Here is a 27,426-nt window from a genome sequence, read left to right as displayed (position 1 = left end):
GCCTCTAACCACTGAGCAATGCTCTCATTTACATTTCACCACAGTACCAGGATCAAAACTGGGATTTTTTTTTCTTTTTTTTAGAAAAAGAGTTGTCAGGTGGTGGTGGCCCACAACTTCAATCCCAGCACTCAGGAGGCAAAGGCACAGATCTCTCTGAGTCCAAGACCAGCCTGCTCTACAGAGCTAGTTCTAGGACAGTCAGGGCTACACAGAGAAACCTTGTCTTTCGGGGAGGGAAAAGGAGAGGTTGGTGGCAAGATCATTCGCCAGGTAAAAACTTTGGTTTTTGCCAAGACTGGCACCTGATTTTGATTCCCAGGGCCACATCATGGAAGGAGAACAAACTCCTGAAAGTTGTCCTCTGACCCCTACGTATGCACTGTTACACACTCACACACAGCACATGCACACATGCACTGTTACACACTCACACACACAGCACATGCACACACAATGAATAAATAAATAATAAAATCGTAAATTAAAAAGAAATGAAAACCACAGGAGAGACAGCTCAGTGTTAAGAGCAGGGGCTGTCTTCCAGAGAACCCAGGGTTCAAGTCCCAGCATCTACATACTCACAACTCTCTAACTCCAGTCCCAGAGGATCTGACCCCTCCACTTTCATGGCCTTTGTAGACACTACATGCATATAGTACACAGACACACGGAGCCAATATACTCTACACATAAAAGTAAATCTTTAAAAACAGGAGGGGCTGGAGAGACACCTCGATGGTTAAAATCACTGGCTGTTCTTCCAGAGGGCCTGGGCCCAAATCCCGGGTGGCTTACAAACATCTGTAACTATAGTTCCAGGAGACTGAATCCCTTCTCTAGCCTCTTCAGTCACCACACACACCAGTGGTGCGCAGATGTATGTGCCAGCAAAACATCCATACTTGTAAAATGAAAATGTAAAGAACTAGGAAATTGTCATTAACACTTCTGTAACTGAGTTCAAGACTATCCTGAACTACATAAGACCATGCCTCAGAGCAAAAATGATGTTATTGATGACGATGATGATGAAGAAGAAGAAGAGGAAGAAGAAGAAGAGGAAGAAGAAGAAGAAGAAGAAGAAGAAGAAGAAGAAGAAGAAGTAGTTTGTTGTGCTTTCAAATTAAAGTTGCACTATCTACGTAGCTAAATGTAATCATTTAGAATTTTAAAATGTCTATATTAAGAGATTCAACTAAATCATCTACCATATTTCTCTGGCTTTAAATATTTATGGATTTTCGCAGAAATAAGGAATAAAGGCCACACGAGGAGCAAATGCTAGAAAAAGGTTTTGAAGGCAAGGGCTGTGCCCATCTAAATGATTCTAGCAGCACTCAGAGCAGCATGCGAGAAGACTGGAAAGCAGCTCAGGGAATGACTTCATGCCACCCATCTGTGTGGCAGAAAGGCCACAAATCTGGGAAACAGGCAGCCTCTGAAGACTTGTCCATCCACTTACTGAGTCAACAATTACCAGATGCCTGCCATGTGCCAGGAGCTATGGGCTCCATCAGCACCAAGCCACTGACTCTGAACCTACTGAGGGAGAGAGGAATGTTTACATTTGCTGGGAGTGCCATAGCAAAATACCACAGCTGAGTGGCTTTGAGGACAAATTAGATTGTTCTCGTATTTCTGGAGACTGGAAATCCAAGACTGAGCCACCTGACGGTCTGGGTCTGTTCTAAAGCCTCTCGCTTTGGCAGACAATTGGCCGCTTTGGCAGACAATTGGCCGCCATCTTAGTTGGGATTGCCATGGTGCATGCAGTTGGCTGGGCGGCTTAGAAACAGCAGGAACTTATTTCCCATAGTTCCAAAGTAGGGTTTCTAAGATCGCGGTTCCAGCAGGACTGAATTCAAGTAAAAGTTGTCTTCCGGTGTGCAGACAATCAATTCTTGTACACTGGAGATTAAAGCTCCCAGGGGTCCCTTTCCACAAGGACACCAATCCCATTCCTGGGAGTTCCACTTTCATGACCTAATTACCCCACAAAGCCCCCATCCCTAATACAATCACATTAGGGATTAGGAACACAACATAGAGATCTGTCTTTCAAAGACTCATCTCTTGTGTTTTATGTACATGAATGCTTTGCCTATATGTATGTGCACCACAGGCATGCAGTGCCCAGAAGTCAGAAGAGAGAGTCAGGTGCTCTGGAACTGGAGTTACAGTAGGTTATGAACTGCTCTGAACTCAGGCCCTCTACAAGAGCAGTAAGAGCTCTTCACTGCTGCCCTGCCTTCTCAGCCCCAACACACAGGTTTGAAGGGGAACATATTCTTTTAGCATTTTTTTTATTACCAGTCACATGATTGTTCTTTTGTGTGTACATGTCCTTAAGCACTCGCGCTCGCTCTCTCTCTCTCTCTCTCTCTCTCTCTCTCTCTCTCTCTCGATGTTCAAATCTAATTTTCTTCTTAGAGAATACCACAAAAGCCCCATTTTGGCTTAATTACTATTTTTAGGACCCTATTCTCCAAATATACTCATTCTGAGGTAGTACAGGTTAGATCTTCCATACATTAATTTGGGAGGATAGAGCTCAATACACAACAGATTTCAAGTCGAAATTACACAAGAATAGCTCAAGCACAGTACTCATCTGCAAGCCCAGAAATGGGGACTCAGTGCTAGAGAGATTGCTGAAAGTTCAAGGGCAGCGTAGACTACATAGCAAGACACTCTCCCAACCAAAAACAACAAAAAAGTGGACTAGGGGGCTGGGGATTTAGCTCAGTGATAGAGCGCTTACCTAGGAAGCGCAAGGCCCTGGGTTCGGTCCCCAGCTCCGAAAAAAAAAGAACCAAAAAAAAAAAAAAAAAAAAAGTGGGCTAGGCAGGTAGAGGTGGAAGCTGGTAATTGGAGTTCAAGGCCAACCCATGCTATAACATAGAGACTCTGTCTTTAAAAAATGAATAGTTTAAGCCAGGTGGTAGTGGTCTAGCACTCAAGACTCAGAGGCAGGTGGATCTCTCTGAGTTTGAGGCCAACCTGGTTTCCAGATTCGCCAGGGCTATCCAGAGAAACCGTATCTTGAAAAACAAATAAAGGCATATTTGATTGTTTCCATGGTGCTATGGACCAAATCCAGGGCATCATATGTGCCAGACAAGCACATGCCACTTAATGACATCCCCAATCTGTCACTGATTTTAATAGAAAATACTGCCAAATAAAATCACAGGAGGTGTCATGTAGGCCCAGTTCTAGCCTGAGATTCTCAGATCTACAAGCCTTCATCTTTTAATAACTTTGTCCTGGTTGTTTGTGTCGGCTTGACACAAACTAGGGTCATCTAAGAAGAAGGAACCTCTGTTGAGAAAATGTCTCCCTAAGTCTACCATGGAGGAAAGACTGTAGGGTATTTTTGTGATTGGTGTGGAGGGCCCAGCTCACTATAGGTGGGGAGACCCCTAGGCAGATGCACAAACTCAACAGGTCGGTAAGCAGCCTTCCTCCATGACCTCTGCATCAGCGCCTGCCTCGAGGATGCAACCTTGAACTCCTACCCTGAATTCCCTCGGGTAGTGATGGAGTGTGAGTCATGAGTTGGACGCTGAAATAAGCCCTTTCCTCGCACAGCTGCCTTTGGCCATAGGGTTTTATCACAGGTTTTTATATCACAGCAATAGAAACCCCAAGACAAATTCTGTATTATATCTAAGTAGTTGGGGTTTTCTGTGGGTTGGTGAGTGGGGACACATGTCACACACGGAATTCGTGAATGTCAGAGGACAGGCTGTCGAACCTGGCAGCGGGCGCCCTTCCTTGCTAAGCCACATCATCGGCCTTTAAACCTTCGTCTTTCGTTGTCACAGAAACATTTACAGGTGGGGTTGGCGGTTAGCGCCGATAATCCCAGCTACCCAGGAAGCAGATTCAGGCAGTTCCCTTAAGGCCAGGAGTTAAGTGCAAGTCTGAGCTGCACAGCAAAGCCTCGTCTTGGAGAGATGGAAGTCAGAGAATTAGCAGCCATAGACTTGGGACGCAATGTGTCTGTCCCAAAGAAAGAAGCACAAATACCACCCTCTTACTAGTGAGCTGGAACTGACGCAAACACAGAAACTTGGAGGTCAGGTGGGAAGTTTGGTTCACAGTTACGTGCTGTCAGCTGAGTCATCAGTGTTTCACTGTGAGGGGCTGCAGTCTCGGTCACCACATCACGTCTTCTCTTAGGTTCAGAAGCCATTCTCCTCACTTTCTCAGTTAAGCTTGTCAGTAGTCCTGATTTTTTTTCCTTTAAGATTTATTTATTTTTGCTTTGGATATGAGTGCCTCTGGAGGTAAGAAGAGAGCACTGGATACCCCAGATTTAGACTTGCAGATAACTGCGAGCCGCCATGCAGGAGCTGCTGGGAATCCCGTCTGGGTTCTCTCTGCTTTCACCCACTGGATCTCTCCAGCTTTTAGGCTAGATTTTAAGTCTTGGCTCTGTATCCATTTACAGTGTTCCTCTTTTGGAGTACCACGGAGCCCAGCGGTGGCGGGGCGGGGGCAGATAGACCGAGACACAGAGACACAGAGACACAGAGACACAGAGACACAGAGACTGTGCTGAGAGAGGCTGGTAGCCTTCCCTTTACACAGACATGTTTCCCTCCAACAGAGGTCGCCAGACACCATGGGGATCAACACCAGGCTCCTAGGAGGTGGCTCTGGGAAGGTGGCCAAGAGTGTGACTGCAAAGGTCAGTAGTTCAGCCTTGCCCACAGGGCTGGTTTGCAGCCATGATCCCTGAACCCCTCTGAGCCCAGCACAGATGTTATCCAGCTAACCTCAGCATCCCACCAGAAGCCGCACTGATGCCTGCTTTCTCTGTGAGTCACACGGGAGCCAGATGCCTACCACAATCTACACAAGCACTACTCCAACCACAACCCCACCCCTCAGCCCCATTCCAAGCACTACCTTCTCAAAGGGTCTTTACTTTTTCCTGGCCCTCCAAAAACATCTTGGATCCCAGTCTTAGCCTGGTGTTCCCTATATAAAAAGACTGAAGCAGAAAAAAGGCAACACTAAAGACACCTGGGCCTTATGTTCATTCTTTGGTATCCCAATACCCCTTTCTAAACATGGCAGCAAATCCTGACCCCAAAGTCACAAAACCAATCTAGAAATCCTGGGGTTCACACAGCTTGAAGTCTCTATTGTTCTCTGTTGATCTTTTCCTCAGTCTATATGAAAGAGCACCAGAGGCTCAGAAGCCCTGCCAGAGTCCCTATCCTCAAACGTACCAATCTTCCTGTGTAAGCAGCAGCCTGAGTCCCTGTCCCTGTGTAAGCAGCAGCCTGAGTCCCTGTCCCCTGTGTGAGCAGCAGCCTGAGTCCCTGTCCCCTGTGTGAGCAGCAGCCTGAGTCCCTGTCCCCTGTGTGAGCAGCAGCCTGAGTCCCTGTCCCCTGTGTGAGCAGCAGCCTGAGTCCCTGTCTCCTGTCTAAGCAGCAGCCTGTTGTTACAGATTGGTCCCTGCGAGTCTCAAAGAGAAAAACCACAGCAGTGCTGGAGCCACCAAGGAAGCAGTGTCCCTGTGATCATGTCAAGGGCAGTGAGAAAAAGAACAGTAAGTTTCAAGGGTGGCCTTGCTTAAACCACACTGAGCCCTGTGGAGTCACGAGGGGTGGAGGAGGTAAAGTTGCATCGAGTAGCCTCTACTCAGTGTCAGTTTGTAGGAAAACCGAAAGAGCAAAAACATCAGGATTGACTTATTCTGGAACTAAAAAGGTTTCATCAAATTCCTAGCTCCTCAAACAGCAGCATTTACCCAAGTAAAAGGGGACGGCAGCTGTGACCGGATCATTAATGTCCGAGGATGACACCAGTGTCAGTGTGTCGGCATGGAACAGGATTTTGGCTTTTCCTTCATCTGACATTTGTTTGTTTGTTTGTTTTCATTTAAGTACACTACACGCACACATGACCTTCAAAGGTCTGAAGAGGGGATCAGATCTCCTGGTTCAGAACTGTAGATGGCTTTGAACCACCATGTGGTTTGAACCTGGGACCTCTAAAAGGACACCTTCTGCTCATAACCACTGCGCCGTCTCTCTAGCTCTACAGTCTGATTTAAAATGCTATTGTGCAACAATTAAATCAGAGGCCTGAAAGATGGCTCAGAAGTCAGGTGCTTGCAGCCAAATATGACAGCCTGAGTTCAATCCCTGGGACCCACATGACAGAAGAGAACAGACTCCTGCAAGTTACCCTCTGACTTCCACATTCCTATCACACTCGTGCAACCCCACACCTACATACACATCTGAGCACACGCGCGCACACACACACACACACACACACACACACACACACACAAATAAGCCATCCTGATGATGGCTTATTTGTGTGTGTGTGTGTGTGTGTGTGTGTGTGTGTGTGTGTGTGTGGTGTTGTGTGTTGTGTGTTTACATGTAGCATCACATGTATGGAGGTCAGAGGACAGAGTGGGAGTTGTTTCTCCTGTTATATCAGTCTGTGGGATTGGACTCAGGTTATAAGGTTTGGCAAGTGATTTTCCCTGGTGGGCCATCCCTCCTTCCCTTGTTTGGCTTTTTGATCCTTTTCTTTTTGGTTTGTTTTTTGGGTTGTTGGTTTTTTTTTGGTTTTTTGTTTTTTTGTTTGTTTTTTTGTTTGTTTTTTTTTGTTTTTTTGTTTTTTTGTTTTTTTGTTTTTTGTTTTTTTTTTTTTTTTTTTTTTGAGGCAGGGTCTTCTGTATAGCCCTGGCTGTCCTGCAGCTCACTCTGCAGACCAGGCTATCCTGGAACTTACTCTGCAGACCAGGCTGTCCCGGAACTCACAGAAATCCTCCTACCTCTTGGCCTCCTGGGCACCAGGATTAAAGATGTGTGCCACCATTCCTGGCTTGTTTGGCTTTTTTTTTTCTTTTTCTTCTTCTTTTTCTTTTTTTTTTTTTCCGGAGCTGGGGACCAAACCCAGGGCCTTGCGTTTGCTAGGCAAGCGCTCTACCACTGAGCTAAATCCCCAACCTCTTGTTTGGCTTTTTGAGATAGATTTTCATTCTGGCCTGAGCTGACTTGGGATTCACTTTATTAGAACCTAGGTGGACCTCAAACTTAAAAAGTCCTCTGCCGGGGCTGGGGATTTAGCTCAGTGGTAGAGCGCTTACCTAGGAAGCGCAAGGCCCTGGGTTTGGTCCCCAGCTCCGAAAAAAAGAACCAAAAAAAAAGTCCTCTGCCTTCTGAGTGCCAAGATTGCAGGCATGAACTATAACAGCCAGCCACATCTCATAATATTTACAGTTTGCATAAAAGTTGAATTTTTAAATGTTTTTAAAGGAGCTGGAGAAACAGCTCAACAGTTAAGAGCGCTTCCTGCTCTTCCAAAGGACCAAGGCAGTCAGAGCTGGCATGCTCCTTTAATCCCTGCATTATTTTCTACAGTGGGAGGCAGAGGCAGGTGAATCTCTGAGTGCGAGGCTAGCCTGGTCTACAGAGTGAATTCCAGTGGACAGCCAGGACTACACGAAGAGACCCTGTTTCGATAAAATAGAATAAAACCAGAGGAGGACCAGGTTTGTTCCCAGTACAGTACACACATCAGGTGGCTCCCAGGACCTGTGCTTCAAGCTCCAGGGGATCTGAGTTCTAGTCTGATTTCCTCACGCATTCTCACACACGTGGCACACACAAATAAAAATAATATAAAGTGTTTTTAACTCTTTAATGACAGCCCCCCACCCCTTATTTGTGCCCTAGGACGCCAAAAGCACCACAGGAAGTCACAAAGGCCCTCCAGAACCTGCCAGCAATTTCTCAAGCGATGTCAACTAGCAAGCTTCACCCTGCCCTTATAGTTCCGAGACTCTGCCCTCCAGCTAGGCTCTCTCAACGAGAGGGAGATGATCATCCCTGGAGCGCTTCTTATCCCCCCACCCCCATCCTCACCAAGAGCACCCCAGCGCTCTCGAAGGCACGGCCCAGCTGTGTACCTGCCACTGTGTCCTCTGCACTTGTCACTCTTCTTACATGCCTTCTGTCCGGGGTCTAAAAGGCAGGTGAAGCACTGAATCAGAGACTGCCTGGTTAGAAGCAATAAAGGTTTAGAAATTGTGGTTTCTTAGCATCTAGACAACCTTCAGTGTTTATGGTTCCTGTCATCATCATCATCATCACCACCACCCTCATCACTACCCCCATCATTATCACTGCACTCTGTGGGTCTCTAACACAGTACAAGAGATATAAATGCAGAAGCACAGCTCGAGGCTAGAAAGATGGAAAGGAGGATCCCAGCTGCCATTCAAAAGGATTTTGAACCAATAAAAACAGAATGGCATCCGCTTTGTGTTGTTTACGTTTTAGTGGGAGTGTAAAATGATCGGAGCAACAATCTAAGACAATTCAACTGGCAACCAGCATGTAAGAATGAATGAACAGGAAACTCATTAAAAGTATAGAGACTCCTCAAGTATTCCTCTGGTATCGGGAGGGGGAAAAACAATGAACTGTAGTGGTACACACCTGTGGTCCCAGACTTTGGTTAATGAAGACAGGAGGATTGGTAGCTTGAGGCCAGCCTGGGCTACATGAGATTCCCATCTCTGGGGGGAGAGACCACTCACCCAGCTGAAAGAGAGGACTAAGTTAAGATACCTGTCTTATGAGAAGGGTCACTGGTCATTTTAACTGAGCAGTGAGTGGGGTGGGGCCCTATTTATGACACAAGAGGGCAAGCCCCTCCCCTCTTGTAAGACAGTACTGGGCACATGAGTCTCCTCCTAGCCCTAACCCCTCTCCCAAAGTAAGAGGCACAGAGTGATCACTTGGCAAGGAGTGGGGACCAGCAGTGAAAAACCCACGGACCAGCTCTAAAGAAAGACCAGGAATGCCAGGACAAAAGATTAGAGCCCAAAGGGAGGTGCCATCATGAAAGATCTGTGAAGAGGAAGCCTGAAGGGTAGGGGGCAGAAGGATGAAACCTAGGAGACCAATTTCTTTCACAAGGGAAATAACAACTATGGAGCCAAGTTCTACCTCTGTGTCTAGGCCAGAATGGAGACCTGAGGCACAGCAGACCCTCACAGACTACCCAGGATCAAGGGAGCTGCAGGAATTTGGTATCCCACAGAAACAAAGTCTCCCAAATGAGGCCACTGCCCAGCAAGGAGCTGAATTCCAGCAAGAACAGGGAGTTCAACAATCTACTCTGCTCCAGAAACTTCTCACCCCATTAGCCTTCCCTGTACCACAGCAATCATTCCCAAGCCACAAAGTGCACTCGGATCAACAGGAAGCCACCTCCCAGAATGGACCTGGGGCGGGGAAAGTGCATACAACTCAAAAGGAACTAGAACACAGAGATGAACACGTGGGGACAGCAGAATCTGGACCAGCAGAACCACCTCCAGCTACAGAAGTAGAGGCTACATCTATAGCCCAGGCCGTATCTGGACCGGACAAGAAACTCCCTACCCAAACTGACTTGGTCTCCCAAGAGAGAGCTGAGCAGTCAGACCCTACAGCCCAGCAAACACCTCTAGTCCAAGGAGTCAAATCTGACCAGGGATCTTTGATAGAGTCAGGGATTTTAGCAAGACTGCAGAAACTAGCCATACAGCAGCCCTCCCAAGAGTGGAAGACATTTCTTGATTGTGTTACAGAGTCTGACATGGAGAAATACCTGAATTCATCCTCAAAGTCAAACCCTCCAGAGCCAAGTGGTGGGACAGTGATCCCAGGAACGCTGCCCTCCAAACAGAAACCCGATTGTGGAAAGATGTCAGGATATGGTGGGAAATTACCACATGGGAAGAAAGGCATCCTCCAGAAACACAAGCACTACTGGGATACAGGTGAGTCTAAGCCTGGAAGACTAGAGCTAGCATGAGTCGTGCTAAGTATTTTCTGTATCTGGGATTATAACACTCAGGTCATCTTCCAAGACTCCCCACCCCCACCCCAGTCTGTAGAGAAGGGATGCTGAGGCGTAAAAAAAATGAAGGATCTTACACAAGACCCTGCAGTTTGGAAACAGCAAACACAGGGGTAAAAGCAAGGTTTGTCTCCCTTTATGCTAGGCAGCCCCTGTACAAAAGATTTGAAGGAAATCAAATTGGAGTGGGAAAGAGCTCTAACTCAGGAATCAGGTCAAAGAAACCACCCTCCTCCTAGCATTCATTTGGGAAGGAAGGAAGGAAGGAAGGAAGGAAGGAAGGAAGGAAGGAAGGAAGGAAGGAAGGAAAGAAAGAAATGGCCGAGCAATAGTTGTGAGGCACACCACACTAAGCAACAATAGCGCAATGCTCAATGTGGGCCTTACACTGGGCAAGCGTGGTATAGACTAGCTCAACATCTGGAACATTCACAGCCTCTGCTTCGAGAAGGTCTTCCCTCTGCCAAGTGCCTCGACAGGGCCTCAGCGTCGTGGAGTGACCGGGTTTCATGGCATTTAGAAGCTTGGGAGAGGGGCCTGGATAGGGTTGCAGAACACAGACTTCTGTCTGTGGGGAGGTCAAGGCTGAATGGAAACAGCATAGTGAGGTGCTGCTGAGGTGCGGCGGTTCTTCCTGCTGCCTCTCTGAAGCAATGCCAGGTAACGCCACAGAGCCCAGTCCTGACAGGAGCACAGAGAAGGTTATAGTCCCGAAGGCCGGTAGTGATGGTCTTTCACCTCAGGGAGCCCGCCCCGCCTCCCCCAAAGACTTAAGAGGTTTCTCAGGGGGACAGAATAATGCTTGCTCCGTCAAGAAGAAAATCGAGGCTTAATTCTCCCAGTGCAGCCCGGTTCCTGAAGCTTCTGGCATGGGCTACCCAGAAGCGGCTGAGAATGCAGTGCGCATGTGCGAGTCTTGGGCCTCCTCTGCTTCCCGCCTTTTCCAGGGCACGTGAAGCTCCCTCTACTTACGCTCCTTTCAGTAGGTCAAGCCTGAGGCCTGCAAGCTGCTAGGCCTTAGGGTTGCAGTCTTCCTCCTTCACCGCCCCGCATCCCTTTTATTCTAGAGAGGGAGGATAGAAGATGTGAGACCGGAAAGTAATTTGCTGAGAGGTCGAAGCAGCCTCAACTACAATATGGGACCCTGTCTGAAAAAACACAGCAGGGACGAACACGTGAGGGGCCGGAGAAAAGGCGGGGCTTCCCAAGGGCTACCAAGCGCGGCCACGCCCCCAGGTGATCCCCGCCCGCCCAGCTCCTGGGGCAAGTGGGCGGGCCAAGTTCAAGGAAAGATGAGTGGGGTAGCGAGTGTCAGCACCTTCAATGAGAAGACCGAGGATTCTATGTTGGGGGGGGGTCTCTGGTGCGACTCCTCACCATTCCTTCTGTGAGGACACTTTTCGCCGCCTCCAGGGTTGCTTTTTTTTTTTTTTTTTTTTTGGTCGTTGTGGTGGATTGCGCGGTTCCTTTAACCTGAGCGAATGGGCGGGGCAAAACCTTCGGCTCCGCCCATTAAAGGCGGAGCTCAGCTAGGAGCCTGCCCAGGATTGGATGGTTTAGGGGCCTGGCGGTGGTGTGTAACTAAGATTGACTCTAAGAGAGGGACTTGATCACTGGAACTGGGCCCCGCGCCGGGACTGGAAAGAATTGATGGAGCCGGCCGTGGAATCGGCGCCCGTGGTGGCCCAGGCCTCCAAGCAGGCCAAAGAAGGATCGAAGAACCGCAGTCGCAGGCGGTGGCGAAAAGGCAAGGTCAAAGGTGAGCCGGTAGCAGGTTGGAAGATATCCCACACATCCTGCGGGGGACGGGGGACTGAGTGGACTGACCCACTTCCACGTGGGGGAGAGATCTGTGGATTAACCCACTGCCGTGGTGCGTGGGGGGTGATGTGAGAGTAGAATGCCCCACCGAGACGTAAGGACTACCAGCTATCCCAGTCCGGTCTTGGGACAAGTGTTCGAGATGCTTGCTTGTCTGTAGGAATAGGATTCTCGCTCCGGTTCCTTATTCTCTGTGTGACCAAGAGCAACAGCTATGCCCTTAGTGTTTTCAGCTTCGGTTCAAGCGCTGTTTTTCATGTCTTCTGCCCTCTTAAAAGAATAACGTGGGAGGGTTTTTAACTGCTTTTTCAAAATAAAGTATAAGCGTGCAAAAGGTAGGCGGAAGAGGCACCCGGTAACTGCAAGAGCTCCTTCCTCTCTCAGTCAATCCATCCCTCTACTCATTGACTCAAATCGACCTTCGTCAACCCAGCAACACTGGGGCGACTTCCGAAACATGAGAACCTTTAAGTTGGCTTTGCACCTTCACACCGTCCTTGGAGAAAGGAGAGAGTTACCATCTCGCTTCTCTGGATCTAAAAGGCTGAAGAAACAGTGGCAGAGCAACCAGAGATATTGCATGGCTCAGTCAGAGCGGGCATTGTGTCCTGGTTCAGTTATGAGTCTTGTCTGTCTGGTGGCGCTTACAGTCAAACCCAGGGTCTAGTGAATGCTAAGCAAGCACTCAGCGGGGCAGCTTCCCTGCAGTCCATGTATCCTTATCAGTCCCAGGGAGAGGTTCCTGTGCAGGCAAAAAAAAAAAAAAAAAATCTAGCGTGGCTCCCCAGCCTCAGTAACCCCAAGTCCATCATTCCTCCTACCTCCCTTGGAAGACAAGTGTTGCGGCTCAAGCAGGAGCCTGAAGCCTCCTACCCCACAGCAGAGACACTATACTTTGAGGCAAAGTGGAACCTTTTTGGCAGAGACCCATTTTGCCAACTTGCTATGATCTGTGAAGGGATGAACAGGCCCCTTTTCTCGATTTTTTTTTTTTCTGTCCTGAGCTCCAAACAGGCATCTGTAGAGCTGTTGTCAACTTCAAATGTGTGTCGCTTGGCACCCAGTAAGTCAGGAGAGGTGGATGTGAGTCTACTGCCTGAGTGTACTGAGTAGAGTGTCCGACTCGGCTAGACACTGATCTTCCTAAGAGTAGGGTTGTATCTGCCTTGTTTACAGGGAATGCCAGACACATGGACATTCAAGTATTTAGTAGATTGATAAGTAAAGGAATGTGTGAAGTGCGACGTGGGGCTGTTAATAGCCAGGCTGCCCTTCGAGTCATGAGGAGTCAGAAAGAATCTGCTTGAGTAAGGCACCTTTCACAGGGTCCAGGCCAGCATACTCACAAAAGCTTGCAGCCCTGAGAATTGTTTGTCGATGCCTGAGGCCCTTCCTGGTGCCTGGGGTGAATCAGATCCCACCCCGCCCCAAGGGCATCCTGACTGGCAGGAGCCATCCTTTATCCCCGTGATCTTGCCAGTATCTGGATGAGACTGCTGTCATTATGATCAGCCCATTTCCTAAATGACAACACAGCTGAGCCGGTTGGGTTTCCTTTACCTGTCCATGAAGGCAGAGAGATGGACACCTTCAGCCTTCTCAGAGCAGGGAGTGTGGGAGTCGACAGCTGTTGTATGCCCCAACCTTAATCCTGAATCTAAAAGGCTCTAGTCACACAGATCCTGTCGCCAGGCACTCAACGCCTAGAGGTGCCAGGCTTAGGCTTGACAGGACAGTCATCCCAGTAGAGCTGAGGACACGGATGTTAATAGGACTATTGTTGCACACGCCTCTGATCAAACAGACGTGATGAAAGACAGAATCCTGGAGCTAGGGATGTAGCTTAGTCACTGGAGTACTTGAGCACACAGCCCAGGGTCTGTCACCGGACCACACAGAGTAGGCATCGCAGCACGCTCTTATAATTCAGAAGTAGTGAGGCCGAGGCAGGAGGATCAGAAAGAACTTTAAGGTCATCTTTGACCACACAGTCAGTCAGAGGCCAGCTTGGGCTACATGAGAAAATGTGTCCTGCTTTCAAAAGAGAGAGAATCCTGGGAAAATGATCATGGGAAGCTTTTCCAACGAGGTGACGTCATACTCATGGGTGGGCAGACTTCAGCTACCATGCAAGGAGGTAGGGAGAGCAGAGCAGTATGAGCAAGAACACCTTAGGAGCAGTGTCTGATAAAGCAGAGACAGGGCTGGGGGCAGGACGCTGGGGCAGGCAGGGTGGGCTCAAGGGAGAGTTAGAAGGCCATGTCCAAGACTGAAGCTTGATCTGGGAGGAAGGTGGGGAAGCATTGATGGGCTGGAAGGCCATGATGAGCTTTATGCTTTCAAAAAGCCCTCTGGGTGCTCTGCAGGAAATGGCTTATGTCAGAGGCTCACGAGCTTTAAAACTCTCCAGGGATAGGGGAGGGAAATGGACAGTGTAATTCCTGAGCTCTCTGCCTGCCTGAGCAGATAGTGAGTCCTGCAGGCTCTCAGTACACACGAACACACATGGAGACCATGACACACCCAAACATAGACAGATCTTGTTTTTATTGTTGTAGAGGAGGGGCATCATGTATACATCCCAGGCTGGCTTTGAACTCACCCTGACCGTGAACATCAGATCCTCTTGTCTCCACCACCATCGTGCTGGGACTCCAAATGTTCACCCCCACACCCAGTCTGTACGGAACTGGGGATCACACACAGGTGGAGTGAGGCAAACACTGCACCAACCGAACTGCACCCCCAGTCCTAGTATATGGAGTCATAAAAACATGAACACATCCCCATACAAGCTGAAAACCCAAGACAAAACACATACCCACAGGCGAACAAAGTGCATAGGCCATGACACATACAAACACACACACCTTCAGACATGTCAAGAAACATGAAGGTACACTGACTTGCTACATCCCCAGGCACCAAAGTCCAGGCCTGATACAGCTGACAAGTGGCCTCTCAGGGCAAAGGGCTGGAGGAGGTAGGAGTACAGTTCAATGGCAGAACATTTGTCTAGCACGGACAAGTGTGATTCCCAGCACCGAAGCGGGGGAAACATCTCCCAGGGCAAAGGGCTGGGCCCTAGTTGGCTACGTCCCCCTCCCCCACTACCAGGTCCCTCGGCCCTACCTTTGCCCCATTCCTGCCATGCTCACCCATGGTCCCATTGGGTGTGCCCTTACCCAATGCCCTATGCCTGAGATTCTAGCAATCTGGCTATCCCTCCCTCCCTTCTGCCACTAGCCAGCCTGGTCTTCAGGGAACGACCTTGAATGGGGCAAAGAGCAGGGCCCTGACACAAGGGCTGGGGGGATTCAACCTTCCCCTTACCGCTTCATCGCAATCCCTTGTTCCTCCCAAAGTGTTCTTCATCTCCAATCAGTGTCCCAACCCCGTACTCCCCGCTTGTCACACTGGGGTGGGAAGGCAGTCAGTCCTAGCAGCGTGAACTGTGGTATCCAGTATGTAAGGTATCCTGTGTGACAAGTGGGTGAAGCTAGGCTTAGAAAGTGGGAAATTACACCAGCCAGGAGTGGAACACACGGAGAAGGCCCTGAACTCGGACGGCCCAGACAATGTCATGGGGAGACAGAACAGAAAGTATGATCAGGAAATCATACGGTGTATTAGGGTAGTGATGGACTGCATCGATAAAGAGCCCAACCCCCCACCCGGTCAGTGAGGCTGAGCTGAGGGAGGCCAGGAGCAAACCCTGCATGTGCATGCACTGCCTCCCCCGGCAGTGCTGGATAGCACTCAGTAGTAGTGCTTGCTTGTCACATAGGCCCCACTCCCAGGAGGAAGGGGAGGAAGGCCCCAGGGGGGACTGCCTATGAAGCAGCCACCCACCCTGTCGGGCAGAACGGCTCAGCAGTTACCAGATGGGGTGTTCAGACCTACCCCAGATCACCCAACACGTGACCTGGACCGGTATCCCACCATAATAGCTGCTTAGCTTAACTGTCCCTGAGACCCTGGTCCGTCTGTCCGTCTGTCTGCGAGTCCTGGGAAGGTGCAACCCTCTCCCCAGTTCCCAGCCAGTGCCTTTGGCCTTCAGTCGACTTGGTGCCCTCTGCCCTTCACATATTTGCTCAAGTGTGCTAGGCCTTGGGGCCACCCTGTCCCTTCATCAAGATGACAGTCCAGGGACAGAGACTGAGGATTCACCCACGGCCGACACGTGCTGCCGAAGCCTCTCGTGTGCAGTGGGCTCTTTCAGAGGTCACACACCTGGGTTTATTTGTAGTGTGGTGTTCTCCCTAAATAGTCACTCTCTGCTTTATGAGCTATACGGGCCCGTAAACCCTTGTGTCCTAGAGGAGACAGACAGGAAAGCAAAGGTATGAACACGCCACGGCTGAAATAAACTTCAGTGGGTAAACGAGCGTGGGCTTTAGAGGTGGGGAGAGTGAGGGAGGACCACCACAAGCTGAGGCCTGAGGGGGAGACAGATGGGCTGGGTGAGGAGCCTGTGGAAGAACCTGCAAAAGTATCTGAGCCTTGCTTTCCCCGTGTGTAACAGAGTCGCCTGTCGGCAGGGTGGGCTGCAGAAGTTAGGGGACAAGCCAAGGGTGTGCATGTGAGAATACCACCCAGCGGGGCCTGTGGCTCAGGCTTCTGGCTGAGTTTGGTGATGCCCTTAATCGGCTTTTGCCCTCCCAGGGGGGAGAAGCAGGCCTGGTCACATTTTTTCCCCTAACAGCTGGAGACATCTGTGCCAGGGCCTGTCTGAGTTGGGGGTGGGAATTGGCATTACTGAGCCTCTGGCTCCCTGAATCCACTTGGGAGAGAAGGGAGAACAGCTTTCTGGGGAAGAGGGGACAGTGTGTTCAGGACTAAGGCTTGGGACTCCTGGGTCCTAAGGGAGAAGACTGGAACTGGGTCCTTGAGTCTGAGGAAGGAGAGGCTGGAGGCTAGATCCAACTCTGAGCAAGGAGAACTGGGGCATGGGCTCCCTGGTCTGAACAAGGAGGGACTGGGGGCAGGGATCCAGGCTCTAAGGAAGGAGAACCTAGCGGGAGGACTCTCTGTTGTGCTGCCCGTCAAGCAGGCAGGAGGGGCAAGGAGTTGAACTCTGGGCTCTGTTTACAACATGTGGTTCTGACCATCCTTTCTGGATGGGAGGTTGAAGCAAAGGCCACACCCTACCCAGGCTGGTCCCTCCCCCAGTTTATCGCCCCAGGCTGCTACTGGCACTAGCCACAGACCTGCTGTGCCAGCTTGGGGAGCTCCAGTCGGAAGAGGCCAGGGAGGGGTGAGTGTAGGCCCAGCTAAGAGACAGAACCCAGGGCCTGGAAGGGAGAGGAGACATTGTCTTCTAGGGAAACAAACGGCTGCAAGTCTAGGAGCCAGGCAGGGCCCTAGACTTCCAGGGAGGAAAAAAAAAAAATCACTTGGGAAGGTTGTAACGTCCCCACCAAAGTGTCAAGGGCAGCTTATCCAATATGTGGTATAAGACTCTAAATAACAGGAATACCTAAGGACACTGGAGAACGATCACAAAGGACCCTGAATGTGGGAAGCCAAGCCAAGCATGGAGCCAGACGTTGAAGGACAGCTGAGCTCTGAGAGTCCTAGGAGGAGCTCTACAGATGTGGGAGCTCTGGACTTAGAAATGGGCTCTGTAATTATCCATACAACCTTTGGCTCCGTACTGCTCCTTAGTTTCCCCTGCTGTAAAAGAGGACTCTAGCGGCAATAGAAGTCTGAACCATTGCATGCAGGCTCTTCCGGAGCCAACTAAACCATAGCATGGGTTTAGCTATTTAAACTGCCGTTTTGGCCAGGAGATTGGGACAGTGTAATCTAAGGCAGGTGGACAGGGCTGAAAGAAGGGATGTTGGGTTTCAGGAATCCTACAGAAAAACAAGGAGGAGGTAGATTTTGGAAGGGATTCTACAGGAAGGTTTAAGCCTCCAGGAGTGAGGCCCCCCCCCCCCCCCCCCCCCCGGTGCAGAAAGGCTGGCACTGTGGATAGAGCTCAGAAGGAGGGCTAGGAATAGAGGCAGTCTTAGGTGATGGTAATGGCTGGCTCGGCATTAACACCCTGACCATTGTTAGAAGGGAAGGGTTTGTAGGCAACCCCAGGAGACTGCGAAGGAAACTCGTAATGGGGCTTGAGTGTGTGGGTAAGGAAGGGAACTGCTGAGCGTCCAGATTTCCCAGAACAAGAAGGACAAGTCCAAAGACAATAAACAAAGATAGGAGTTCATCGTTGAATACCTGGAAGGAAGAAGGAAGAGGGTGGGCAGCTTCTGGGATAGAGAAGCAGATTCTTTGGAGTTCAGGAGATTGGACTCCTAGATCCAGGAAAGAGGGCAAAAGCCATGGACAGTGGGTTTCTGATTCTGAAGAGGAGAGATAGGCAGGGGCTGCTTAGCCTGGGGCTTCGACTCCCAGCCGATAGGCAGAAAGAGGATGAGGCCCCAGACTTCTAGAAGACAAGGAGATAAATTCCGAGGTGTGAGAGAGAAGATAATGGAAAGCTCCTGCATCTCCAGGAGGCTTGGAACAGACCGGTGAACCTGAGGAAGGAGAGGGCTACGGCTTTGGACTCCTGAATCTCCTGTATCTTGGCAGGGATGGTCCTCGGTTTGAATACTGGGTTGGGCCTAGGGAGAGAGAGGTAGGAGCTGTACCCCTGGGCCTGACAGAGCAAAGAGTAATCCCAGACCTTCCCATCTTCCCGCAGCCTCGGCATTCTCACACAGCATGGATTTACGCACAATGACACAGTCGCTGGTGGCGCTCGCAGAAGACAACATGGCCTTCTTCTCAAGCCAGGGCCCAGGAGAGACAGCACGGCGGCTGTCCAACGTCTTTGCAGGTGTTCGGGAACAGGCACTGGGGCTAGAACCAACTCTAGGTCAGCTCTTGGGTGTGGCACACCATTTCGACCTGGACACTGAGACACCAGCCAACGGATACCGTAGCTTGGTGCACACAGCTCGTTGCTGCCTGGCACACCTACTACACAAATCCCGCTATGTGGCCTCTAACCGCAGAAGTATCTTCTTCCGTGCCAGCCACAACCTAGCAGAACTGGAGGCCTACCTGGCTGCCCTCACCCAGCTCCGTGCTCTAGCCTACTACGCCCAGCGCCTGCTGACCATCAACCGACCAGGAGTGCTCTTCTTTGAGGGCGATGAGGGACTCAGCGCTGACTTCCTACAGGACTATGTCACGCTACATAAAGGCTGCTTTTACGGTCGCTGCCTGGGCTTCCAGGTGAGTCCCTTGCCCCATGTCCTTCCAGACTCACAGTGAAGGCACTGCTGGCTGGTACATGTCCTTGAAGTAGTGTGCAGGGTAATCACAATTATTAGATTCATGACTCAGGGGTTGGGGATTTAGCTCAGTGGTGTTGCGCTTGCCTAGCAAGAGCAAGGCCCTGGGTTCCGTCCCCAGCTCCGAAAAAAATAAAAATAAAAAAATAAAGATTCATGACTCAGCCCACAGACTGGCAAGGAAAGTTGGCAGGAACTCAGATCTACCATGTATCAGAAGTCTCTTCACCAGCTGGGCCTAGGAACTCAGGCCAGGTTCCTGTCACCAACTACTTGGGAAGCTGAGGCAGGAGGATTGCAAGTCCAAGGCCTGGCTGAGCTTGCAGAGTGAGGGGAAGGGAAGCCTAGGAACTTACTGAGAGCTGGTCTCAAAGGTAACAAGAAAACTGGGGCTGTGATTCAGTGGGAAAGGTCTCTCTAACATGCATGAAGTCAGAGCTCCAACCCCTAGTGGGGGGGCGTTCATTTGTTCTTTTTCTTTTTGAGTTTTATGGATTGAACTTAGAGCCTCACGAATGTCCGGCAAGCACTCTGCTGTTGAGCCGTATCCCCATCCATTCACTCTTTTGTAGTCCCATAAGTTCCTTTGAGTTTGAGCCCCTGGGAGGGTGATCATTCATTAGTCTCACAGGTCTGTTCTGTGTGAGTGCACTCCCTGTCATCTTCACTGAGACTGTGGAACAGAAGGAAGAAGGTGCCATTCCACAGATATCAGATTGGCACCTGGGCTTAGTTGCTAGAAAAATCACATGAGTTCTAGGCAGCCCTCAGGACAGGGTCCACACACCCATCATAGTTGGTATCAGTGGGGAAGATCTGGTTGTGGCTGGTCTCTTCCCTGAACTGGAGATTCTGACCCAAGCTGAGGGCCTTCTGTCTTTTGCCCACCCCAGAGCACCTCAGAGAGAGGCAGCCTGTCACCACACAGAAAGTGAGGCAGCCCAATACCCTCACGAGGTTTAGGCAGAAGGATTATTTAAAGGTTGGGGCTAGCCTGAGCTACATTATATGTCCCAGACAAGCCAAGACTATAGAGAGAGACCCAGCTTCATAAACAAACACACGAATAAGTAAATAAATTGGGGGCTAGAGAATTGCAGAACATAGGAAACTAAAATCAGAACACAGGCCAGAACTGTCCCTGTCTGGGGTCAGTGCTTGTTCTAGGCAGCCCCAAGGGACTCCCTACTGAGAATTCCAGGGGCCTCCTCTCCCTTCACTGAGAGATGAGTGCACCACTCTTTCAGCTTCCCTGTCCCTGTTCACCACTCTGGTCCTGAGCAACCCAACATAGTTATTCCTGGGACTTTCTACTCACACACAGGAACCCTACACATGGTGATGAGCCTAGCAGAGCCAGCCATCTCCCTACTTTCATGTCCTGGCATCGCCACTGGAAAGAAAGAAATTCCAGGCTGCCTAAATCGGTATTATAGCCACAAAGGCCAGGAGAGCCTGTGCTCTTTGGCCTACTGGGTCCCTGGCCAAGAGCACAGCCTGGGCCAGCTGCCAGCTCCTGAGGACCTAGATCTGCTAGAATGCAAGACAGCATCACCCTCTAAAATGTCAGCTTCCAGGAAGGCAGAAGCCTCCAGACCTCAGATATTACTCAGTCACTGCTCACCCCCAAAGCATAGCATGCTGTGGAACTTGTCCAGTGTTTACTGAGTGAACAAGAACTCCACTAATTCCTTGCCTTGGCCTCCTCTGGCTGAGTCTCCTGTCTGTCCTCTGCTGCCACCTGTCATGTGTCTCCAAGTCTTCCCTGACAGCCATCTACCCCTTGTCTAAGCCTCAGCTGATCTTCCCAAGTTCTTTCTACCTGTCTTGGATCATTTCCCCATTTCTGGCTTTCAGTTCCCTGTACCCAGCCCAAACTGTCTGCTCCTTCCCTTTGACTAGGCCTCAGCTGATCTCCCCAAGTTCTTTCTACCTGTCTTGGATCATTTCCCCATTTCTGGCTTTCAGTTCCCTGTACCCAACCTGAACTGTCTGCTTCACCCCTGTTTTTCCTAGCTTCAGGAAGATCCTGTACACTCTTACTCCCCAGTTCGCAGCCCTCCAGATGATCAGAATGAAATCCATCCCTCAGCCTAGGCCCTTCCTTGCCTCTAGGACCTCCCTTGCTTTCGTTCCTGGCTCACTCAGCTGTAGGCACACCACAAAGTTCCCCGTTCCATGTTCTCCTCATCTCTGCCTCCTATCCCAGCCCCTCCCTCCTTCCTGTACACCCCCCCAGGTGCCCACCTTCTGATCTCCTGCACTGCCAGTCTGCTGGCTTACATGCCCACCTATTGGCCAGGTCCTCACACCTCCCTCTTGGAATGCCAACCCCCTGCTTTCCCTTGCTACCCGTGTACAGCATTGCAGTTTCCACTTCTGCCCTTGCTCTGGCCTCTCCTGGGAATACCCCTCTCCTCATTCAAATCCCGACTCCCAGGCCTGACCAGGTAGCCTGGCCCATGGGCATCAATGCAGCCCATGCTCCCAGTGCCATCCCTCAAATCTTTAGTTGATTGACATTTGTGTCACATGTCCTCATGTGTTCATCATCTCCTTCGTTTTGAGGACACTAGGTCCATGAACGGGCCCAGGGTGCTGCCCACAGCAGCTCAGTAAAAGCTCACTAAACGTGTGCACCTACTCCTACCTCTGTCCCAAGTCGTGCCCCATCCTCATCCCTCTCCTGGGTAGTTGGGTGACACAGGCATCCCTTCACAGTTCACACCTGCCATCCGGCCGTTCCTGCAGACTCTCTCCATCGGGCTGGTGTCCTTCGGGGAACACTACAAACGCAACGAGACGGGCCTCAGTGAGTGGTGGCCAGACCCTGCCCACACCCCCTCCTGTCCCCTTTCCTAACCCAGCTGAGCACTCTGGCTGCCACCAGGGCTCCTTGACACCCACCCCCCGCCCTGACCCCCAGGTGTGACTGCAAGTTCCCTCTTTACGGGTGGCCGATTCGCCATAGACCCAGAGTTGCGTGGGGCTGAATTTGAGCGCATCATACAGAACCTGGACGTGCACTTCTGGAAAGCCTTCTGGAATATCACGGAGATTGAGGTGCTATCGGTGAGCTCAGAGCCACAAGCAAGCCCAGCATGCTCACAGGTGGAGACTGACTGACCCCCAGACATCCAGTGAAGCCACAACCGTCCATTCACGACAGGGCCCCAGGCCCAAGGACAGCACATAAGAGAAAGACTGGGCTGGGAGGAGGGAGGGTGTGGTGTGGTGTGGTGTACATCCCCACCACCTACCTCCATAACCCTACCCTGGCATCCTTTCTGTTCCCTCCCCAGTCTCTGGCCAACATGGCATCAACCACCGTGAGGGTAAGCCGCCTGCTTAGCTTGCCGCCTGAGGCCTTTGAGATGCCACTAACCTCTGACCCCAAGCTCACAGTTACCATCTCACCTCCCTTGGCACACACGGGACCAGGCCCTGTGCTAGCCAGGCTCATCTCCTATGACCTGCGGGAAGGGCAGGTAAGCCTCCTAGCCGCAGACAGTAGCAGCCCCACCCTAACACCCTGAAGCCCTGAGCCTACCCTGTGGGAGGAAGAAAGCCCTGACAGATCACCCTCCCTCCTCACTACCAGGACAGCAAGATGCTCAACAGCCTGGCAAAATCTGAGGGCCCACGCCTGGAGCTGCGCCCACGGCCTCAACAAGCCCCCCGCTCACGAGCCCTGGTTGTCCACATTCACGGTGGTGGCTTTGTGGCACAGACCTCCAAATCCCATGAGCCCTACCTCAAGAACTGGGCCCAGGAGCTAGGCGTCCCCATCATCTCCATCGACTACTCCCTGGCCCCTGAGGCCCCCTTCCCCCGAGCACTGGAGGAGTGTTTTTTTGCCTACTGCTGGGCTGTCAAGCACTGTGAACTGCTTGGTGAGACCCAGGTCCCTGCTTTTGCAGATTCTTCCCCATCCTTGTCCTGGCCACCCTTCTTCAACCCCTATCCTGTCCTGGAGAGGCACTAAGTCCCTAGGTCCTGAAGCCTCAGCCTCATCTCTGTCTGCCCCTCGTCCCAGCCCACCTCCCTTCTGCTGCCTCTGCGGCCGCGCCAAGGGCCAGCCCCAACACTGCTCATCTCGTACCTTGGACACTACATCTCTACCTCCTGCTTTCTTATCCCAGCCCCTCCCCTCCTGCCTCTCCCACCTCACCCCACCCCAGGTGCCCACCTTCTGCTCTCCTGCACTGCCAGTCTGCTGACTGACATGCCCACCTATTGGCCAGGTCCTCATACCTACCTCTTGGAATGCCATCATCTCAGGAGGGCATGAAGGCATAGAGCCATGATGGTGCATGGCCATTCCCAGCCTGGATGCTGACCTCTGCTTTCCCAACGTCTGACGTCCCTGTCTTGGGAAAACTGCCCCAAGTTCCTCTTTCCCACCCCCCCGCTCTTGCTACTGCCTGCCAGACCCCAGGCCCTCAGCACTTTGGGGCTGTCCTCTGGCCACTATCTACCACATAGGTCCAAATCCATGCCTCCTGCCAGTAACTAGCATGGCATTCTGCTTGATCTTGGGACTTGCAGACCTCAGCTGAGAGCCCAGTTCTCCTGCTCATGCGCCTCTTCTCCCCACAACTAGGTTCAACCGGAGAGCGGATATGCCTTGCGGGGGACAGCGCAGGTGGGAACCTCTGCATCACCGTGTCCCTTCGGGCAGCAGCCTATGGGGTGAGGGTGCCAGATGGCATCATGGCAGCCTACCCAGTTACCACCCTGCAGTCCTCTGCTTCTCCCTCTCGTCTGCTGAGCCTCATGGATCCTCTTCTACCACTGAGCGTACTCTCCAAGTGTGTGAGCGCCTATTCAGGTAAGACCAAGCCCTCAGAGTGTGGCAGCTGGAGGCCTGCATGCCTCAGATACTCCAAGTCTGTGTGTTAGAACTGGGCCTAAAAAGAGACACCGACTTGGCCTCCCACTTGCATTCTGCAGGGACAGAGACGGAGGACCATTTTGACTCAGACCAGAAGGCATTGGGCGTGATGGGGCTGGTGCAGAGAGACACGTCCCTGTTCCTCAGAGACCTCCGCCTGGGCGCCTCCTCATGGCTCAACTCCTTCCTGGAGTTAAGTGGGCGCAAGCCCCATAAGACCCCATTGCCCGCAACAGGTGAGTTAGAGCTTGCTCTGAGGCACCTAGCCAAGACAGCCTACACAGACACCTAGACACATGAGGCCACAGCGTACCTGCCTGGCTGACTCTGTCCTTGGTCCTACAACAAGCCCTTAGTTTTCCACAGCAGACCACATCCTGCTTCCCCAAGCCATCTCACAATCGCTTTGCCTAAAGAAAGAAAGAAACAAACAAACAAAGAAAACCTCTCAGGGGCCCATGGCCCTCACCACTCACTACTGTTAGTCCCAGCACTCAGGAAGCAGAAGAAAGCTCTGTGAGTGAGTTCAGGGCCAGCCTGATCTCCAAAGCAAATTCCTCCTCAAGGTAGGTCAAAGCCACATTGGGAGACACTGTCTTAACATTGGGGAGATGGCTGAGACAACAGAGAGCCTGCTGGGCAGGCGTGGGAACCCGTTTAGACCCCAAAACCCATATAAAACCAGGCGTCGTGATGCACACCATAATCTCAGCTCTGGGTGGGCAGAGGCGGGCAAGCCCCTGGGACTGACCCTGGTGCCGGTCTAGGCAAAAGCAGAGAGCTCTGAGTTCAGTGAAAGACATGACTCAAAAGCTAAGGTGGGGGCTAGTAAGATGGCTCAGTACCTGCTGCCAAGCCCACCCTGGGTTCAGTTCCCAGGATTCACTTGGTGGAAGGCAAGAATTGCCTCAGACGTGTACACCCACACACAAAATAAATAAGAATTAATAAAAGCGAAAGGCAAAAACACCTCGAAGGTGATCTCTGGACACACACACACACACACACACACACACACACAATCGGTTCACATGTGTTTTAGAATCTTCAGGTAAATGCAGACACAGACATACAAGTTAAAATGTTAAATTTGAGACAAGGGACCAGTGAGCCCTGGGGGTGAGGTTCTCTGTAGGGAAGGTGACCCTAGGAGGCACGTACTGCAGCCCAGCTTCTCACTCAGTCAGTGCCTCAATGGCTGCTCAGTTAACGGACAAATATTAGCATCTATAACCCTTAGTTTGTCCCTCTGTGTAATGGGTACAACTGTATACCTTGCTGGGTCATAGTGAGGACTACTCCACCCATTTGTGTCGAATGCTAGCACAGTCCCTGGCACACGGGTGCTCTTAGAAGATACCAGAATCCCGTGTCTATGTCTGCAGTTCTGACTCTGGGTCACAGCACCTAAGTGATTATTCTTATATCGGTCTGCACTTTGCCCTCACAGATAAAGGCAAGTTGTAGTCAGGAGTATGTATAGTGCCGCACACCTGAGGCAGGAGGATCCCAATTTGGGCAACAGAAATAAAATAGCATAATTCCTAAAATGGCAAGCCGTGGGGATCCAATTAAATTAATGGACGTGCACATCATCCCAGCTCTTGGTTACCCAGTGGAAAGAGATAAAGGTGAGCCCTGACCACCAGTTTGAACAGCAGGTCCAAGAAAGTAGCATAGCGTACCCTGGAAACTTGCTAGCTGCCTGTAAGCGAGCGCCCTTCCCCTGTGGGAGCTCATGCACACCCTTGGTTGGGTCATAAAGGCTGGCAGAGCTCCCTGCTGTGTGGAGCCCAGAGGCAGCTACAAACCTTACTACCAGGGATGGAGCTGTGCAGCAGAGAACCTGCCTAGCATCCACCAGTAAGGTTAAGGGGCTAGGAATTAGCATATGCAAGGGCTATGTGCGGCACAGAGACAGAGAACAGATACATCTTATTAATCCTGAGTTCTTATATTCTTGTAACTTTAGCTAAGTGCTATATAACGTCTATACAGAGGAAAAAATGGAAGCTTTCACAAGTCAACTGATTTGCACTTCCCAGTCTTAATACATGCACACCCTGCCCTATAATGCAGCCCCACCTCCTAGATGACCAGCCTTAAGATTATAACCCTGGATACAGAGGTGTCCCATTCTGGACATTCAGGTGTCCCATTCTGATTGGTCCTGGACCTCCCCCGTCTGGCTTCCACACACCCTACTCACAGCCAGGCTTACCTTCTGGCCTCAAGCAGCCTCTGTCTTTGCCCTTCCTATAGAGACACTGCGCCCCACGGATTCTGGGCGACTTACGGAGTCTATGCGCAGGAGTGTGTCTGAGGCAGCCCTGGCCCAGCCTGAGGGCTTGCTGGGCACAGATTCCTTGAAGAAGCTAACAATAAAGGACTTGAGCTTTAAGGGCAACTCAGAGCCATCAGACAGCCCCGAGATGTCACAGTCAATGGAGACACTTGGCCCCTCCACACCCTCGGATGTCAACTTTTTTCTGCGATCCGGGAATTCCCAGGAAGAGGCTGAAACCAGAGATGATATAAGCCCTATGGACGGAATCCCCCGCGTGCGCGCTGCCTTCCCTGATGGTTTCCACCCACGGCGCTCAAGCCAAGGTGTCCTCCACATGCCCCTCTACTCGTCACCCATAGTCAAGAACCCCTTCATGTCTCCTCTGCTGGCCCCTGACGTCATGCTGAAGACCCTGCCGCCCGTGCACCTTGTGGTAAGAACAAGGCGGGACAGTGGGGTGGGACATGAGCGCCCTGGAGAAAAGCTAGCCAAGCACCACGTAGCCAGCCAGGCCGGGGAGTCTTGTCATTTGCAGATATGTTGGGCAGGAGGCTTGAGCAGGTGGAAAAGATAGGGGCGGGGCTGGGGAAAGGTCGAGGATTCGGTTAACCACAGCTTCCCAACGCCTCTACCGTGTTCTTCTACCCAACTCCCCTTATTCCCCCGGCCTCTATGAACCTTCACATCTGTGTCCACGTGCTACCCTGATCCCCGCTCTCTCTAGGCGTGCGCTCTGGACCCCATGCTGGATGACTCGGTCATGTTCGCGCGGCGACTGAAGGACCTGGGCCAGCCCGTGACGCTGAAAGTGGTAGAGGACCTGCCGCATGGTTTCCTGAGCTTAGCAGCCCTGTGTCGTGAGACCCGGCAGGCCGCGGAGTTGTGCGTGCAGCGCATCCGGCTGATCCTCACCCCCCCTGCTGCACCGCTGACCTGAGCTGGGAACGGCGGGGGGCGGCACTAAAAGACCTCTTGCACCCTTCTGCGCGGGCTTCCGTGATGAGTGCGCTCCGAGTCGGGCTCTAGGCCCCCTCGGTCGGGCTGGGCGGGAGGGGGCGGGCCGTGCCTTAACCATAAGTGGGGCGGGGCAGGGGCCAAAAGCTGAACCTGGGGGAGGGGGACGCACACACACACACCTGTCACCGAGACAGCTGGACCTGCACTCTACCACTGCCTTCTACTGCTGCTGTGACCGACCACCGCTAGTCGGTTTTGCTTTTTGTAAATAAAAGTTATTTAAT

The 27,426-nt window shown here is 51.4% G+C and overlaps 2 protein-coding genes and 1 long non-coding RNA gene across 11 annotated transcripts in view; 2 read left to right on the top strand and 1 right to left on the bottom strand.

The window, feature by feature from the left end:
* Positions 1-8,298, top strand: part of Cxcl17 (C-X-C motif chemokine ligand 17) — a 12,088-nt gene extending 3,790 nt beyond the window's left edge. Inside the window, exons 2-4 of one of the 2 annotated variants that reach the window (NM_001107491.1) lie at positions 4,619-4,699; positions 5,468-5,569; positions 7,719-8,088. In NM_001107491.1, coding sequence (NP_001100961.1) covers positions 4,619-4,699; positions 5,468-5,569; positions 7,719-7,816 — 281 coding nt within the window. In that variant the 3' untranslated portion in view covers positions 7,817-8,088. Of the gene's footprint in view, positions 1-4,618; positions 4,700-5,467; positions 5,570-7,718 lie in introns of both variants that reach the window. The other variant, XM_039111464.2, reaches the window with a different exon arrangement.
* Positions 1-27,426, bottom strand: part of LOC120096895 (uncharacterized) — a 37,473-nt gene that overhangs the window by 6,087 nt on the left and 3,960 nt on the right. The window contains exons 2-4 of one of the 3 annotated variants that reach the window (XR_010059777.1): positions 21,655-21,790; positions 8,484-12,457; positions 7,952-8,041 (exon numbers count right to left, since the gene is read on the bottom strand). This is a non-coding gene — a long non-coding RNA (uncharacterized LOC120096895). Of the gene's footprint in view, positions 1-7,262; positions 12,458-21,654; positions 21,791-27,426 lie in introns of those variants that run through there. The other 2 variants (XR_010059776.1, XR_010059775.1) reach the window with 2 other exon arrangements.
* Lipe (lipase E, hormone sensitive type) lies at positions 8,742-27,426 on the top strand. 6 transcript variants are annotated; one of them, XM_063281687.1, is made up of 11 exons: positions 9,676-9,814; positions 10,962-11,130; positions 18,410-18,945; positions 21,726-21,816; positions 21,931-22,076; positions 22,307-22,492; positions 22,606-22,897; positions 23,608-23,835; positions 23,958-24,134; positions 26,161-26,618; positions 26,910-27,167. In XM_063281687.1, the coding sequence occupies exons 1-11, from the start codon at positions 9,749-9,751 to the stop codon at positions 27,120-27,122; spliced, it is 2,562 nt and encodes an 853-aa protein (XP_063137757.1). In that variant the 5' UTR covers positions 9,676-9,748; the 3' UTR covers positions 27,123-27,167.

Source organism: Rattus norvegicus, chromosome 1 (genome assembly GCF_036323735.1).
Source record: "Rattus norvegicus strain BN/NHsdMcwi chromosome 1, GRCr8, whole genome shotgun sequence".
Taxonomy (NCBI): Eukaryota; Metazoa; Chordata; class Mammalia; order Rodentia; family Muridae; genus Rattus; species Rattus norvegicus.
This window is presented reverse-complemented; position numbering and strand designations above follow the sequence as displayed.

Excerpts from the sequence above, each read along its gene's own strand:
- Lipe (XM_063281687.1), top strand. The coding sequence starts at position 9,749 with ATGGTGGGAAATTACCACATGGGAAGAAAGGCATCCTCCAGAAACACA. Across the intron at positions 18,946-21,725 it reads GTCGCTGCCTGGGCTTCCAG|TTCACACCTGCCATCCGGCC; the intron begins GTGAGTCCCTTG and ends ATCCCTTCACAG. Across the intron at positions 23,836-23,957 it reads GTGTGTGAGCGCCTATTCAG|GGACAGAGACGGAGGACCAT; the intron begins GTAAGACCAAGC and ends TGCATTCTGCAG.